General features: G+C 39.6%; 1 protein-coding gene across 1 annotated transcript; it reads left to right on the top strand.

The window, feature by feature from the left end:
- The first annotated feature begins 4122 nt into the window (after window positions 1-4122).
- Window positions 4123-8333, top strand: LOC119266747 (chloroplastic group IIB intron splicing facilitator CRS2, chloroplastic-like). The gene is made up of 8 exons (XM_037548023.1): window positions 4123-4413; window positions 4516-4600; window positions 5787-5854; window positions 6297-6347; window positions 6438-6511; window positions 7095-7153; window positions 7247-7323; window positions 7880-8333. Exons 1-8 carry the CDS (start codon window positions 4174-4176, stop codon window positions 7994-7996), a joined length of 771 nt encoding a protein of 256 aa, XP_037403920.1. The 5' UTR covers window positions 4123-4173; the 3' UTR covers window positions 7997-8333.
- Window positions 8334-16597: the final 8264 nt, after the last annotated feature.

Here is a 16597-nt window from a genome sequence, read left to right as displayed (position 1 = left end):
CCTCTCGCAAAAACTCGGCGAAGCCCTGCTGCGTTCACTGCTGCATCCACCACCACGCCGTCGTGCTGCTGGATCTTCATCAACCTCTCCTTCCCCCTTGCTGGATCAAGAAGGAGGAGACGTCATCCGCTTCGTACGTGTGTTGAACGCGGAGGTGCCGTCCGTTCGGCACTTGGTCATCGATGATTTGGATCACGGCGAGTACGACTTCATCATCCCCGTTCTCTTGAACGCTTCCGCTCGCGATCTACAAGGATATGTAGATTCACTCTCCTCTCGTTGCTAGTTGACTCCATAGATTGATCTTGGTGAAACGTAGGAAATTTTTTTGTTTTCTGCAACGTTCCCCAACAGGATCATGGTGATGCATAGCAACGAGAAGGGGAGAGTGTCGTCCATGTACCCTCGTAGACCGTTAAGCGGAAGCGTTATGACAACGCGGTTGATGTATTCGTACGTCTTCACGATCGACCGATCCTCTGTACCGAGCGTACGGCACCTCCGCGTTCAGCACACGTTCAGCTCGGTGACGTCCCGCGAACTCATGATTCAGTAGAGCTCGGGGAAGAGTTTCGTCAGCATGATGACGTGGTGACGATGTTGATGAAGCTACCATGGTAGGGCTTCGCCTAAGCACCGCTACAGTATGACCGAGGTGGATTATGGTGGAGGGGGCACCGCACACGGCTGGGAGAGATCTTTGTGAAGCGAGAAGGGGCGACAACCAAGATGACCAAGAAGTTCGAGCACATCATGGCGAAGAAGGAGGAGGCTTGTGTCAAATGTCGTGAGGTGAAGGAGTCAAAGACGGCTGAGAGGTTTAACAAGTTCATGGAGATGCAAGACAAGAAGTTCAAGATCCAAGATAAGAATCTTGAGATCAAGGTCGCTTTGGTGGACTCCAAGATGTTGTTCCTAAAGAGGTCGGGGTTAGATCTTGATGCGGCGAAGATTGTCCGAGCCTACCGTGCGGACTTGTTGAAGTGCTTCGGGCAATGGAGGTGCCGATGAGTGAGGTCTTTGCCACAGACGTCGAACTGGAGTAGAATTACGTTTTTGACACGTACGGCCAAACCATCAATTTTGGGATCGATTGGATGTAACAATTAATTAAAAATCTGGTGATGTTTTATTATAATTGCATATGTTTTAAATTGGTATCAATCAAAATATGCATGTCGAATGAAGGAGGCAAGATCATGGACAAACATTTGATGACTATGATTAAATGGCCTGACTTTCTCTAACGTACACTTGGTGTGTTCATTTTAATGATCAACTAGATCATAGAAGCGCAGCAACGTTGCATCTGTCTATCTTGAGAAAATAATGAAGCATGCACATTAGTTAAATATAAAAGACAAAATGATCTGGAATTTCTATATACACATGAGAAAATGTTAACAACCTCAAAGGATTTCCCACATTGATTTGATCTAGATGTATGATGCAAATCCGGCAAACAAAATTTACATTTAGTTCTAAATCGCCAATATTGTGATTTCACATGCACCAGTTAAATGAACCACACTGATGCTAAATGAGGTTTTCAACAACACTACTATTCAAAACCGAGGGTACAACAGGATACCAATATCACATGAAGTTAACACATACCTAATAGCTTGACTTTGTACACACTATATACCAAAATGTTATTTTAGGTCGTGTTGAATCGACACAGAGTTGATTTTAGGTCATTCCATGGCTTGTGTGGATGCCGATTTTGGGTAGGTTTCACTTGTTTTTTTTCTTTTTCCATTTCCATGTTTTTGATTATCGTTTTTATTTTTTTTTATTTTTATTTTGTTCTTTTTGTTTTTAATTTTTTTATCTTTTTTCAAATACATGTCGACTGTTTAAAATACACATTGTATATTTCTCGTTAGACATTGAACATTTTTTATATACGTTGATTATTTTTAAAATACATGATAATTATTTTTGAATTACAAATTTGAATATTGTTTTTGAATGGATGTTAAGAAAATTGAATACATGTTGAACATTTTTCTAATACATCTGGAATATTTTTCAAATACACCTTCAACATTTTTCTAAAATACATCATGAACATTTAAAAAAAATTCTTGTTTCAATATTTTCTGAATACATTGTTTTCAGTTATATGTTGAACACTTTTTGAATACACGTTAAAAAGTTTTTGAATACATCTATATCTATATCAATATAAAAAGACCCAAGGAGACAGATCCAACTGATCTCGGCCATCGAACTAAATCAATCCAACGACTTAGACTGCTCCAATGGCGAACATTTAACGTGTTTAACGTGCAACTAATATCATACCAAATATTGCACTAATCATAAAATTAACACACAAATAATAGCATACCTAATATTCGCATGCAATTAATATATTGCCTAAATATTAATGTGCGTTGCACGTACACATTTACTAGTGTGAAAGATTTTTCAGCTACTCCTTGAACATTTTTACAAATACACGTTGAACACCTTTTAAAATACACACCGTATAGATTTTTATATATACATGCTGACCATTTTTTTGATACATGTTAAATGTTATTAAAATATACGATGAACATTTTTGTCCAACATATGTTTGAAAATTGAGGGAGAAATGTTAAGCATTTTTCAAATATATGTTGATTTTTTTTTGCATACATGTCGAGTATATTTCTTATAAATCTTGAATATTTTATAAATACACATGATGTTTTTTTTTCAAATACACGTCAAACATTTTCTTTGAAATTTTAATACATTTTGTACATTTTTTAAACACATGATGAACCCTTTTTTAAAATTACATTTTTGAACATTTTTTCGAATACCAGCTCAACATTTTTTGAGTGGTATGGGGATTTTTGAAAATTTGTGCGAAATTTTTTTTATATTGCATGAGATTTTTTAAATACATGATTTTTTTGTTAATTTCTAGACTATTTTATTATAAAGAAATTAATTAAGAAAAACAAACAAACGAGCCATTGGAAAATCGATAGAAATGAACGAACAAAGAAAAAACAAACAGAACGCTACTAGGCGGGCCCACTAGCACCTCTCGTTTGACTTGAGACCACTACAGTCGGTCTTGCTTAAAGCGAGACATAGCGGCACCCATTGCTACTTTCCAGTGACATCCGTCGTTAGTTTTGTCTTCTTGAGTTTATTTTAGTTGAGCCTAATGTGGGTTACTAGACCAACAGATCGACGGAGCAACTAGTTGACGAGCGCTTCTTCGAGAGCCTCCCAACGATCATTTGGGGTGGTCTAAGAGCGCATCGAGTGGCGAGCTCTCAGCCGCCGCCACGTGTCACACTCTGTGCGTTCTCTTCGGATATATTTTCCACCCGTGTTTTCAACTTTTTAGATGCGTTTTTTTACTTTTCCGATTTTCATCGGTCTTTTCTAGGTGTTCGGCCAATATTTTTGCGCGAAAAAACATGTTTTCTCTCTTTTTCTTCTTTCATGAGAGACGGTTTTGCTTCCACGAGAGGCTCGGTCGTGCCTCACGAAAACAGAAAAAACACATTTTTTTTCTTCTTCCGCGGAAGGCACAGTTTGCTTCGCGTGAGGCACGGTTGTGCCTCTCAAAAATGAAAAAATATCTTCTTCTTTTTTATTTCACAAGAGGTACGGTTTTGCTTTCGCGAGAGGCACGGATTTGCTTCCGCGAGAGGCAGGGTCGTGCCTCTGGGAAACGGCTTCCGAAAAGGAAAAAAAATATGCTCCCGGTTCGCGTCCGGTTTTTTCATCCAGTTTTTTGTGGAAAAAGTTTTTCAAAATCTATCTACACGAGATTTAGTTTTGAAATCTTGGTGCGAGAAGTCCAACGGTGAAACCGGTTCAAGATTTGAACGCACAGTTTGAGATAAATTATTTTAAATAAACAGATCTACGAAAAAAGGAACTCCCAAGCAGTGCGCCACTTTTGCAAACTGGGCAGGCGGGAGTGATAGTTAGAAGGAGTACTCCCCAATATACCCTAAAAAAGAGTACTCCTCAAAATTAGTGATTTCGGCAGATCGAGCCCAACCAACTTCCTCAGCTAGAGAGAGACTTACGCGCATACAGCCCAACCCACGTATGCTTCCGGCCCGCCTAACCTGTTCCCCGCCTCGAGATATTTTCATTCCCCCCCTCGCCCTCGGCCTCGCCCTATCTTGCCACTCCTCTCCCCCCGCCATGTCGCTCGCCATGGCCACTCCCACCGCCACCGCCACCGCCCACCTCGCCTCGCCCGTCCTCTTCTCCTCATCCCCAGACCCCCGCAGCCGCCGACCCCTGAGGGCCCCGTTCCGACGCACTCGCCTCGCCGTCGTCGCCTCCGTCCCCGACCCCGCCGACAAGCCGGTGGAGTACACGCCCTGGCTCATCGCCGGCCTCGGCAACCCCGGCAGCAAGTACCACGGCACTCGCCACAACGTGCGTACACCCCTTCGCCCGTGCCCCCGCCCCTCCCCCCTCCGATTCGAGATGACATGCCTCCCCCTCACTTCGCCTGTGTGTGCGTCTGCGTGTGATTAGGTGGGGTTCGAGATGGTGGATCGCATCGCGCGGGACGAAGGGATCGTGATGAACACCATCCAGTCCAAGTCTCTGCTCGGAGTAGGTACCCCGCTCGCTCCCTCCTCGCTCGCAGCGTGTACATATGTGCTGCAGTTTTCAGTATCGTGCTTCGCAATTACTGCTTGCTCTGTGAACCGCTGCAAGCTGGACGCCTTTTTTTAGATGACTTTTAGTTAAGAGGCATGCCATGTGGCCTAGATGTTAATTCCGCTTCATGCTATGTTGTTTAGCTTGACGGCGATATTTGGTACTGTAATTGTAACCTTCTTAGCATGCTAGCACCAGGAGGGCAGAAGCATGACTTATATTCTAGATAAAATATGGTGGCTGAAGCAAGTGATCTGTGGAGAACACCCATCCCCACATCTAAGTCAACCTTTTACCAGTTTCTTGACAATGAATTGTAGCTTGGTTATGTGTAAGCGTGTCTTTCTGCAGTATTAGCAAAGTGGATCTAAGTTGTTGTTGGCCAGGTGTTGTTCTACACTTCTAAATTAATTTAGTTTTGAACAAACAGGCTGGGATGTTTTTTTCCACCTTCCATAAAATCTAGGGAAACTGGATTTCATTGCCTAGTCTTTCCCCTCTTGAATTTCAGTAGTAAGGCACTTAATATGGGTCAACAGAACTCTGATTTCTTTGAAAATGTAATATCCAGTTAAAGTGGACTGTGTTTTCCACCAGCACAGATGGTAATAGACAAAACCTTGGTAGTTTTTCCGAAGTATCCCCTATCTTTAGTTACAAACAATGCATTCATGCTGGACTTCCGTTTCGAATTCAACACTTGATTTTGTACTAAAAGTTTAAAATGGTAAACTCGATATCTGTCAAGAGGAAATGGAACACCATTTCCTTGTGTTTGATCTGCATTTGCTCTCAAGTGTCAGAGTATTACACCTTTTGATCATGTAGGTAACCTACTCCATTGTTCTGCAGATGACATCTTTGAAAATGTTCTGATCTCTTCTCTTGAAAATTAATTTGTGTTGTTGGCTCCTTCCTGATTTTGAATGTTAACCGTCATGTTCAAAACATATATATACTGGAGGTACTAGTGGCATATATTTGATGTTACTTCTGATGAAAGTAGTCTGGTGCATCAAGTTTGGCTAGTTGAGTGCACATTTTGTTACTGGAAGCATCGTTATGAATGGCATGTTGCAGTCATTTGCAATCTTCAGATTAATTGTGTTTCCACTCATCCGTTGGGTTTTATTTTGGTACAGGTTTAATTGGGGAGGTACCAGTGCTGCTGATAAAGCCACAATCATACATGAATTACTGTGGTGAAGCAGTGAGTCTTTATTCTTGTCCTTCTTGAAGTAAACATTTCCTGGGAACTATATCATTTATGAGAAAAGTTGGTGCAATAGATTTGTGATATACTCACTTCAAGAATATTACTTCAATGTTTGTGTGGCAAAATACATCCCCACAGCCTATCTATCAATATGAATGCTGTTGCCTTTTTTGTACAAAGCAAAAGTTACCTAAGTTGGCTGCAGAGAAGTATCAGTTATGTTGCTAATCTTAGAGTGTTTCACAACTATGCCTATACATATCAGTTCTCATTTCTATTAGCATATCATGGACCATGTCTTATCGAAGTGAACTAACTTCTATAAGTAGGTGACAGGACTTGTTGAACACTCGTTGTCTCTTTTCTGATGCAATATTTTTTCTGGTCTTCTTAATTTGTCATGTACTAACGAAAAACATCCCTCTATTGTGTGAAGATTGGACCGCTTGCTGCCTATTACCAAGTACCTCTGAGGCACATTCTTGTGGTACATACTATCATTGTTCTTTAGTATCTTACCGCAACAACTCGGTATCATGCGCTTGCGACTGAAACCAATGGGTTCTATTTTTTGCAGATTTATGATGACATGAGTCTGCCCAATGGTGTATTGCGACTTCAACGGAAAGGTGGCCATGGCCGCCATAATGGGTAATATATGAAGTTCCAAATAATTTGAACAATTAGTATGTTTAGTACTTCTAGTCACATGGAACGTGCTGATGTTACTTACATACATAATGCATCAGATTTAGTTCAGTCACTTCATTTTCTCATTCTGGAGTTCAAAAGGCAAACCAGAATGGAATTCATTTAGAGTAAATATAACAAAAATGGGCCTGCTTTATTTTCCAGAAATCATACCGGAAGTTAAGTTCATATAGCTCCTGTTGAGATTTTGCTTGAAGAGCTCATGAACAACAAATATGAATTTGCTCAGGAGGCCAGGATTGAGCCAGAACATGTATTACATGGAGTTACAGAATACAATTTTGATCTGTCAAAAATTTGCAGTATGAGTTTGGAATACTCGAATATTGTGTGCCTCCTCTAACTTAATATTGTGGAAAATATTAGTTCCTTTTGTTGTAGGCTTTATGTTATACTAGCATCAGTTTGCTTATAAATTATGCATTTGAAGTGCTGTTTCTGTGGTTTTAATAGGTAAAATATGTTACTTACATTTCACAATCTATTGCTTACACTCTCAATGATCATCTTCACTGAAAAACAGCCTACAGAATGTAATTGAGCATTTGGATGGCTGCCGGGAGTTTCCTCGTTTATCTATAGGTATATGTTATTATGTTTCACCAGCTAGCACTTCAGTGCCTTCTCTGAAAATCCGGGTCATGGCAACCTTGAGTTGTTGACTGTTGAATACAGGCATTGGTAGCCCACCTGGCAAAATGGATACACGAGCTTTTCTTCTGCAGAAGTTTAGTTCAGAGGAACGAATTCAGGTATTGATTTCACCATGTTCGAAATTTCGTCGTAGATGTCGCATATAGTGTGAAATCCCTTTCTTGTGATCTTTTGTCCTCTTCCAGTATGTTCATCTGTTTTTTTCTCTTTCTAGTAGACAAAAAAGCCAATGCCATACCATCAATTGCATTCTAAGAGTTTATTTCCGCTAATTAATAACATTTCAATTGAACATTGGCTGTAGGAAATAAATATCTCCCATGATTTCATTGGATTATTGTAACTGATGAGTATAAATATATGTTGAAGTCATGGTGAACATATGTAAGTACAAACAAATAATGATGATATGATTCTGCGCTGGCCATACTTCACATTTGTTGGTACTACAACTAGGTTGTATACTTTAGTTGGTGACGCAAAGGGACTATCTCAATTTATATGTACTGTTAACTGTTCTCAAGCTTACTTGGGGAAGTTTTGCAGTGTTGGTTCTCATTTTCTACTGGTCTGCCCTTTTCTGGGAGGAACTCTCAGATATGGTTGTTGCTACATGGTTATTGATCTAAAACCTGTTATCTTATTTTTATATAGATTGACACCGCGTTGGAGCAAGGGGTGGATGCTGTGAGGACCCTTGTGCTGAAGGGTTTTAGTGGAAGTATTGAGAGATTTAATCTGGTCCAGAAGTACAAGTTCAACAGGGCTTGATGATTCTTTAGATGCTTGGATCTGCCTACCTTTGGAAGATACATGAATGCACACGAAAATGTTTTTGGAAGCGTTTGATGTGATAATTTGCATAACCTTAGGTGCACTAAGTTGGGTGTCCTATAGTTTTGAGGATGTTAAAAACTTAGCAGGGTGTAGATAAGGTAGAGTTCTTCTGCACATCTTCCTAAAGATAACTCATGGTTTACTCAAATTGGAAATAAAATAGGTCCATTTGATGAAGGTCATGTAAAAACACTTTGTACTTCTGTAGGTTACTGACACATTAGTCTGCTGTAAAAGAGGAATGTAGACCATTTCATTCCACCTTTCCTAATTCTGTGATTTTGTCCATGCAAATAAATACTTAGTTGTCCTTGTTGGGGTAGATCATCTGCCTGCAAAGTGGTGATATAGGTAATTTATTATCTTTGACCGTACAACTCGTTTTCATCAACTTGATGTGGTAAAGTTGTTTAGTAGTGTGTCATGTTATGGTTAGAGATGTCTATGCCCCCACGTTACCTCACCCTTTAAAAGATTATTGTAGGAAATCCTCAGCACTTATTTGACAAGGACTTGAAAGCAAAATCCATTTTTTTATTTTCTTATGCTGATATGTCAGTCCAAACTTGTCGGCAACAAATAGATTGCAGAAGTTTCTTATGCTAAGTAAAAGCTTGCACTTTCTTGCATCAGTTAAGCTAACTACTATCTACAAGACGCGGAGTAAAGCTAATGTAGCTCTAATTTGCATTGTATTTTCAAGTTTAATATAGAAATTTGGTGATTAACTTGCACAGGTCAGCTTATGATTAAATGTGATTTGCAACCATCTAGCATAATATTCTCTAGGTAAAGTTTAAAACTAGATCTAGAACAGTCTGCTATGTGCTAATTTAAGAAGGCAAGACCTGCTAGACGTTCCTGCTATGAGATAGGGTACAGGAAGGTGGCAATAATAGTTGAATCGCCTTTTCAATTCATGGCTGGTTTATTATACCCATCTTCTTCTTTACTGCCATCTTATCCTTATGTGCATTCCAATCTCATGTGCAAATTGTACACGAATTGATTAGCTCCTGATCTGGGACCATACAATTTTACTACCACATATCATGAATAGTTTTAGTATCACTTAACAACCAATAAGTACAATGGAGAATACATATTCCATAAAACTATGTTTTTGATTGAATACTAGCATGTTTTATATTCTCGTTGTATTTTTGACATAAGTTTCTACAATTTGAAGTTGATGCTGCTTTGCCTCCATTTTTAACGGGCCGTTTATAAAACTTGAATTGGCTATGATGTGCAGCCAAGAACCTGTAAATGTTAATTTTTATGGAAGTGTGCCTTTTCTGGTAATGTTACTTTAACCCTCATAAAACATTTATATACATGTTCCCTGTAATATTGCATTTTTATTTCATTTCCTCATGGAACAACTACATACGTGTCTTTATGTTAATCAATTTTTATTAGTGAACCTTAAAAGATCAAATGCATGGTTCGGCAACAGCGTTAGTGAAGTTGTAGCTTTAGAAACCTGGTGTTAATTGTGCTGAGCTTGGTGGTAATGACAATTGGCAACCTGACACATTAATTATTTTTGAGTTTCACATAATACTCCAGAAGCTTGCATAGCTGGAGAAATGCTGGGTTCTCATAGTTGATTAGTTATCCTTTAATGTAGAACATGATGTCATGATGTAATAAAACAAGGTGACTAATAGTTTTTGGTAATTATAAGAATGTGAAAAGATCAGTTTTCAGCAATAACTGGTAGCAATTGCCTTCTACCAATATCAACCTTTTCGTAGCAATACTAAGAACTTCTGATTAACGAAGCGCCTAGTGGATTATCTCACATGATGATCCAAATGTTGTCATTACTTGCTAAAGCCATAGCAGACTGGAAAGCAAATAAGTAATTTATTCTGAATGAAATCGTAGTTGGTTCTAACCTTTTCAAAGTGGGAGGGGAAGGAACTAGTTTCAGTGCGGAGCTACCAATATTCCAGAAAGCCAGAGATAACTTGTGGTGTGATGTTACCAGTAACAACCATGTGACTTGCCTAGTACATCACACAAGATACGATATTTGTCAAAGGCTTAGTTTTGACCATGGTTTCAAGACCAAAAAACATTAGTCTAGTAACCTCACTTCCACTAATATTTGCCAGAAAAATTCCTTATGATAAACTGTTTTTTAATCACCAAGTGGATTCCAAAGTTTCAAAGATTATATTATCTAAAGCTCTTCCCTCCACCATCATGTTACCTAAACTACATGCTAATCTCTTTCTTAAAGCCATCACACAAGTAGGGCTTGGAGTAATCATACATCTAATCCATGTGCACCCATCTGTTGATCATTCACTTGCTGAGCTGTATTATATTTACCAAGTGTCATAATCGTAGCCGTATTGGCTTAATTTGCGGGCTACACTGGATCTCTATGTTTTATATTGTTTCCGGTGGTGACGTTTAATTTTAGTGTTTTGTTAAGCTTTAGACATTCTAGACTATTAGATTTTGGTCTAGGTATTTGTTTACTCCCTTGTTGCATGATTAAGTATAGGAGAATCACTTCACATGACTTTAAGTGAAATCCACCCGATCTCAAGTGCTTATTTTATGGAGTAGGTAATGTCACTTGGAACACTAGAACATAGTTTAGAGTCCTTGCTCACATTGCTTGGGTTTGTTAACTAGCTTTCAAACTTATTCAGTAGGAAGACATCAACCTCAATTATTAAGCCAAGCCATTTTAAATCTCCTGTGGTGGCCCAAAAAGCACTTGCGAAGAAAAATAAGGAGATATGGTTGCTAAGTTGAGTGTTATGTATATATTGCTTTGGAGTAAAATGGGTGAGGTCATCCCTGGGATTAAACTATGTGCTAAACTTGTCATCATGAGCCACAAAGAAGGATTTTCTCTCGAGAGCATAAGTTAGGCGGGTCCCTGCTAGGATTCGGGCGATCTTAAATGTTGCCAACTTTGTGCTGCAATCAACTAACAAATAAGTTGGGGATGTGACGAGGAGCCTTTGTTTAGGTAACACAACAGACTCAAGACAAAATTGGGACTAGTCACATGTAGCTTGTAATCAAGTTGCAGGTTGCAAGTGACATACATTTCTATCTTATCAGCACCCCATCAAGGTTACTGAGCAGTGTTTTGGTTTCACCTGCTGTGATTAAATGGTCCACATGTGTTAGGTACTTCCGAGAGTAAGGTGCAAACTAGTGAGCCTTGTGAGATCCACACAAGTTAGTGATGTGCTATCTACCTTTCATAAAACCTCAACGTAATATACGACTTGCTTTTGGGCATTACTGCAGTAGCATTGTAGAGCATTTTTGGGATCAATACCATTTACTACTTTGATACACGGTTGGATGTCAACTTGATTATTTTCGTTTATGAAAAATAGATATGCATAACCATTTGAAAGCCCTCATTTCAGGGCATGAACTCTAGAATAGAGAGTGAAATATGACAACAGTATGACAGCAAATAAGGCTACCTTAGCCATGTTTCCCTGACTGTGGCTTAAATAATAGGTGTTTCGTGCTCTGTAGCGCAAGGTGGAGACCACTGCAGCAAGCAAATGCTAATGATGGATAGCCCCCAATCTTTAATCAGGGGAACAATGGGATGATTCACTGACCCTAATTTTGTTTGTTGGCCATAAACTAGTAAGTAGGAAGTGAAAGATATGAAGGAAAACATATGCAGCTCACATTTGATTCCCTACATGTTAGATCCAATATAGTAATCATCAACAAGGAGAATTATACCATTCAAGGAGATAGTGTTTATTGCAGGTAAAATTGGTCGTTTACCTGCATCTGTGTTTGCAGGTTTTATTGAGTACATGTTAGATTCTTGGTGGCATAAACTAATGATATTAGTGCTGCTAAACTTGTGTATTATAGTAAAAGACCATGTGCGTTGCTGCAAATTGCAGTCTGAGGAAAATATTTAGTCCCTTGCCCTCCAACCGCCCAAGCTTCTTTCAGACAATTCCTCCTGGAATCAAAACATATTATTTTTTCAAAAGAAGTTGGTGTCTTATGGGGTCCTAGTATTGGTCATCCTATAAGGTAGCCCGGAGCATGGAAGGAAAGGACAAGTAGATGAGGACTTTTGAAGTTATAGAAGCCAAAGTTTCTTTATAGAATTTGGCAACTTGCTCTACATTTTCTGGATTTTGCTAGGTTCATCGCTAGCACGTGGTATGGGCTGGAATCAGTCCTAACCAACCAATAACTTCTACTCTTGTCTTTCCGTTCAAGCCTTATGCAGTATATAATGGATTATTACTTTTTACCCGACATTTGTTTTTATTTAAAAAATTGGTCGCTTGATTGTAGTGTACCTGGATTATTCGTTCCAACTTTAATTATTAAATGGGTGATAATTCTATTTTCTCAATCATATCATATTTAAGGTTCATAGGATTTATTGTTGTATTTTTATGAAGTGATGGTTATCAATTCAAATGAGATGTTTATTGCAGAAATTTATTGATAAATTTTAACTGGAATAAAAATGATGGATAGCTAGGAGGAACGAGGCATCAATTTAGACAATAGGCATCCACATCTGATCAAGAGAGGATTCTTACCTTGGTGGTGGTGGTGTACACCCACACCTCCGGCCGATTGAATTCGATGTCGGTGCCTCCTGGCAGAAAGAAGGCTCAAAATTCTGACAAAAAAAAATACCGCAGTAGATTTTCTATTTGGGGAACATATAGGACTGTTGTAGATATGACTCATAACTAGTTCAGTGTTCTGGATAGTTCAGATCTGGCCTATACAAGAGTAGGATCCATCTCAATTATGTCATGCATGGTGGTCATATTGGCGCACAACTTTCCTGTCTCGCATGATTGTTGTTCTGAAATGTGCATCATATTGTGTGATCTTACTTTTTTAGGAGATGTAGATGTTTCCTGCATTTGCAATGCTCTAACTTGTAGACTTGAAAATATCTAGCTATAGTTGGAGATGTCAAATCAGGATCGCATTAGTTGAAACTTCAATTTGGCATCGTAGTAGACATTCTTTGGACTGTAGCGCAACTGAAGACACTTATTTGCAGTAAACAAGAACTGTTTAGTGGTAGATTCGGTTCATTGATGTAATATTAAAATAAGATGCTAATTCATCGTCTGTTGAGAAACTGCAATCACATTTCTAACGTCATGTACAATAATTCAAGGGAAGTTCACTTTATTAATTTCTTGTTGGTAAACAGTCTTGAGCACATTGTATGCCGATAACTACGCGTGATCTTTTCTTGTCGGTAATAATTGGCTACTGGAGGATTATATATTCATGAACCTGTTGTCTGTTAACGTTTGTCTAGATATGTAGCACCGTTTACAAAATAGATCAACAGGGTAGCAACTAGCAAGAGAAGATTCCATGCATGTGAGGTTTCTTATCTAACACCTGCTAGTCTCTGCTAGAATCTAGGTGTAACTGGGAAGTATACAAACTCTAGGATCATCTTGATAATGTATTTTTATTTCGCTTCTGTACAGAATACGAGTTTGGGTTACAGATGTCAATGTCAAACAAAAGGTGGCTTTGTTGCATAAAACCGGGCTGTCAGTCTAACGGATCCAAAAGATGTATTTATAGATGGAGGCATGCTTAGAGAATAAAAAAGTACAAGCTAGTACATACTTTATGGTCATCAATGCAATCAAGTATTTGCTCAACTTGGCTAACCTGAAACCATTAAAGTAAGCTGAAGCTCCATGACCTAAGCATGGTTAAAACTGCAAAGTAAAAACATTAGACCAGAATAAAGCCACATCTTCGGTGACAGCTATGTAACCGCGACTTCTCCCTAAGCAACAATTACTGATTATATATTGCAGATGGTATCAACTTCTTTATAGCAGCAACTGCGACCTCCAAGCTCATGTTTTAGTTGAAAGGGATAGAAAGAGGGAAGCCAAGTTTAGGGGACAGGGTGGGCCTTTGTTTAGAAGTTGGAGAAAGACTTTGGAAAGAGGGGAGATAAGAAGGGAATTTCGGGTGAAAGAAGCTTTCGCGGATGGTGGAGGCGAGATTATGTTAGAAAAAAGATGCAGAATTCTAGCTTTCTCTGGGGTTAGTAGGATTTGGAGAGATTTCTTTCCAACCTGGTCGAAGAAAAAGTCCAACTGAAAAGCTTTGCTGATTTGAACTCATGTAGACGACGCAGGAGGTGCGGGGCTCGATATATGCTAGTGCGCAGCTACTTTAGGGCTGTGAAAACGCACGGAAGAGAAGGGTGGGCGATCTTCGCGCACTAGTTCGTAGTTATTACAGTAAAGATTTCTAAAGGCATAGCATACCTGATCTTTTTGGACACCATGGAGGTTTGCATACTGAATATGCCTGCATCATGGTGCCTTGCTCCTTTTGGTCCCAAGTCAAGCATGATAGTACATGATAATTAGTTTAAATAGCTGATGTTTCTTTATCTGTCATTCACTGATCCCATCTTCTTTGTTGATTAATCCCAGTTATGTTAGCATTACAACAAGTGGAAGCCTTTTCACTTGAGTAGACTTACAATAATTGTAGCAGAATACCGATGCTTCATCACTTAAATGATGTGAAACGTCGGGGGGAAAAGCTGGCTGATTAGCAAGGTTTGGTAAGACATGTTTTTCGTTTGCTTAACGTCAGTGTGTTTTTCTCTGGGCAAAGACATTCTTCTGCCTTTGGGTTTGTGTGTGGACCATGCATGGGGCTTAAACTTCAGCGGACAGGACATATATGTTTCAAACGTCTTAAACATAATTAGCTCAATTATTACTCCTAACCTTTCCTGCGACATTTTGGTGTGATGGGGAGTGATGTGTTCCTTGTTTGTTGCAAGGAAATCTCGGAGGGCGTCTCAGATTACGTGTTGCAGAAAAATGTGGAGGTTAACCAAAATGTTAGATATGGTATTTCCAGTTTTATCCAACTCTGACATCAACGGTGCATGGGTAAATGGTCAATTGCTGATCCTTCCAGGGCCATGTAAGGTAAATTAAACAAGCCCAGCTTAATAACATCATCGCCCATGCATGCTTTGCTGTGTTTTCTTCTGGCTCATGATTGCTTTTACGAATGGAGACATTCCATGCTTTTGCGTTATGTTTTCTATAAATAGTTAGTTATGCATGTTTTGGGATGATTATTACTTCCACTAGAGAGGGCTGGTTGCAACTACTATGATGGGAGATTGTTTACTAATGTTATCTTCTTGGATCCCCTAGAAAACAGCCTTTTTCCGTCCGAGTAAAACTATCTTAGCTCCCATGAACTGTTGTAGATCGATCGGTTATGCGCTCGAGGACCATTCTATAGTCTATCCTTGCTGCCTTTTCCGTACACGACCGAGAATATATATACACACACACACACATACCGATTTATTTATTACAACATATCTAGTGATGCATTATTTGCATGTACCAGAAGCATGTTCTAGCATATGATTATATATATATATTTTGCGTGTGTGTGTTGTGGCAAAGACATAATAATGGTCCGGGCGATGGATGGGATGGGACTCATCAAAAGCGGGGATTCTTTGCCGAGGTCATCCACCATCATGACAGGAAAGCTGGCCACACAAGGGAACAAAAATGGGCACATACCTAGGCGCCTACCTACGTATACATACATTCCAAAACACACTCTTTTGGATACATTATACACTCCAAAGGTGGGAGAATTCCACGGCTACCTCTGCATGCAGTGCACTGACTGGTCCAGCTCGATCCCACATGCACGAGCTTCTCAACTTTAGTTTGTACTCCACTCCACACACACACACACACACACACACACAGACACAATAACTTAATCACGGCCATGCTGGCTAATTAAGTGTGGCACCCACTTATGTTAGCTCCTGCACATGGCCCCTCTGTTATCTCTTTCTACATTACACATCGATGGGGGCCGGGGCCATAATACACAAGATATGTATAGTTGTTTCCATGCATATAGCAACAAAGAAGCGTTCACTTATTGTATTCCGTTGCCTCGCCTCCACACAACACCGCGGCGTTGCAAGCGTAAACTATTGCATTACGTACGTACATGTAAATTAAACTAGATGGTTGAGCATCCTTCCTTCCTTCCTTCCTTCCTTCCTGCTCCATGAGACCGATCGACGACCACTACAGTTTAGAATGGCGCCCCTAGTACGTATTAGTTGGCCACTTAGTTCTGGCTATGGCTAGTGACACATCAGTGTAAACAATATCTTATCTTAGCCAGATATAGGTATAGCTAGGTAGCTAGGTGTCGTATATAGTACTCTGATCATCTAGCTAGCTAGCTGAATAAAAATGCTTTGATCGGCTAGCTATATATGTGCATATAATATATCTCGGCCGGAGTCCTATCATGCGTGTGTGTGTGTGTCGACGATCGTAATAAACCAAGCATGAGTCGCCCTGTCCAGTCCAGTCCAGTCCAGGCGCGTAGTACGTGCATAAAATAGTGCAAGTGCAAGATATGGAGCCCGGCCGGAGCACAATCTAGAACTCAACAACGCTGTCTCTTGTGCTCCTGTTCACAACC

Source organism: Triticum dicoccoides, chromosome 3A (assembly GCF_002162155.2).
Source record: "Triticum dicoccoides isolate Atlit2015 ecotype Zavitan chromosome 3A, WEW_v2.0, whole genome shotgun sequence".
NCBI lineage: Eukaryota > Viridiplantae > Streptophyta > Magnoliopsida > Poales > Poaceae > Triticum > Triticum dicoccoides.
Note: the sequence above shows the minus strand (reverse complement) of the source record. Positions and strands in the feature narration are given on the sequence as shown.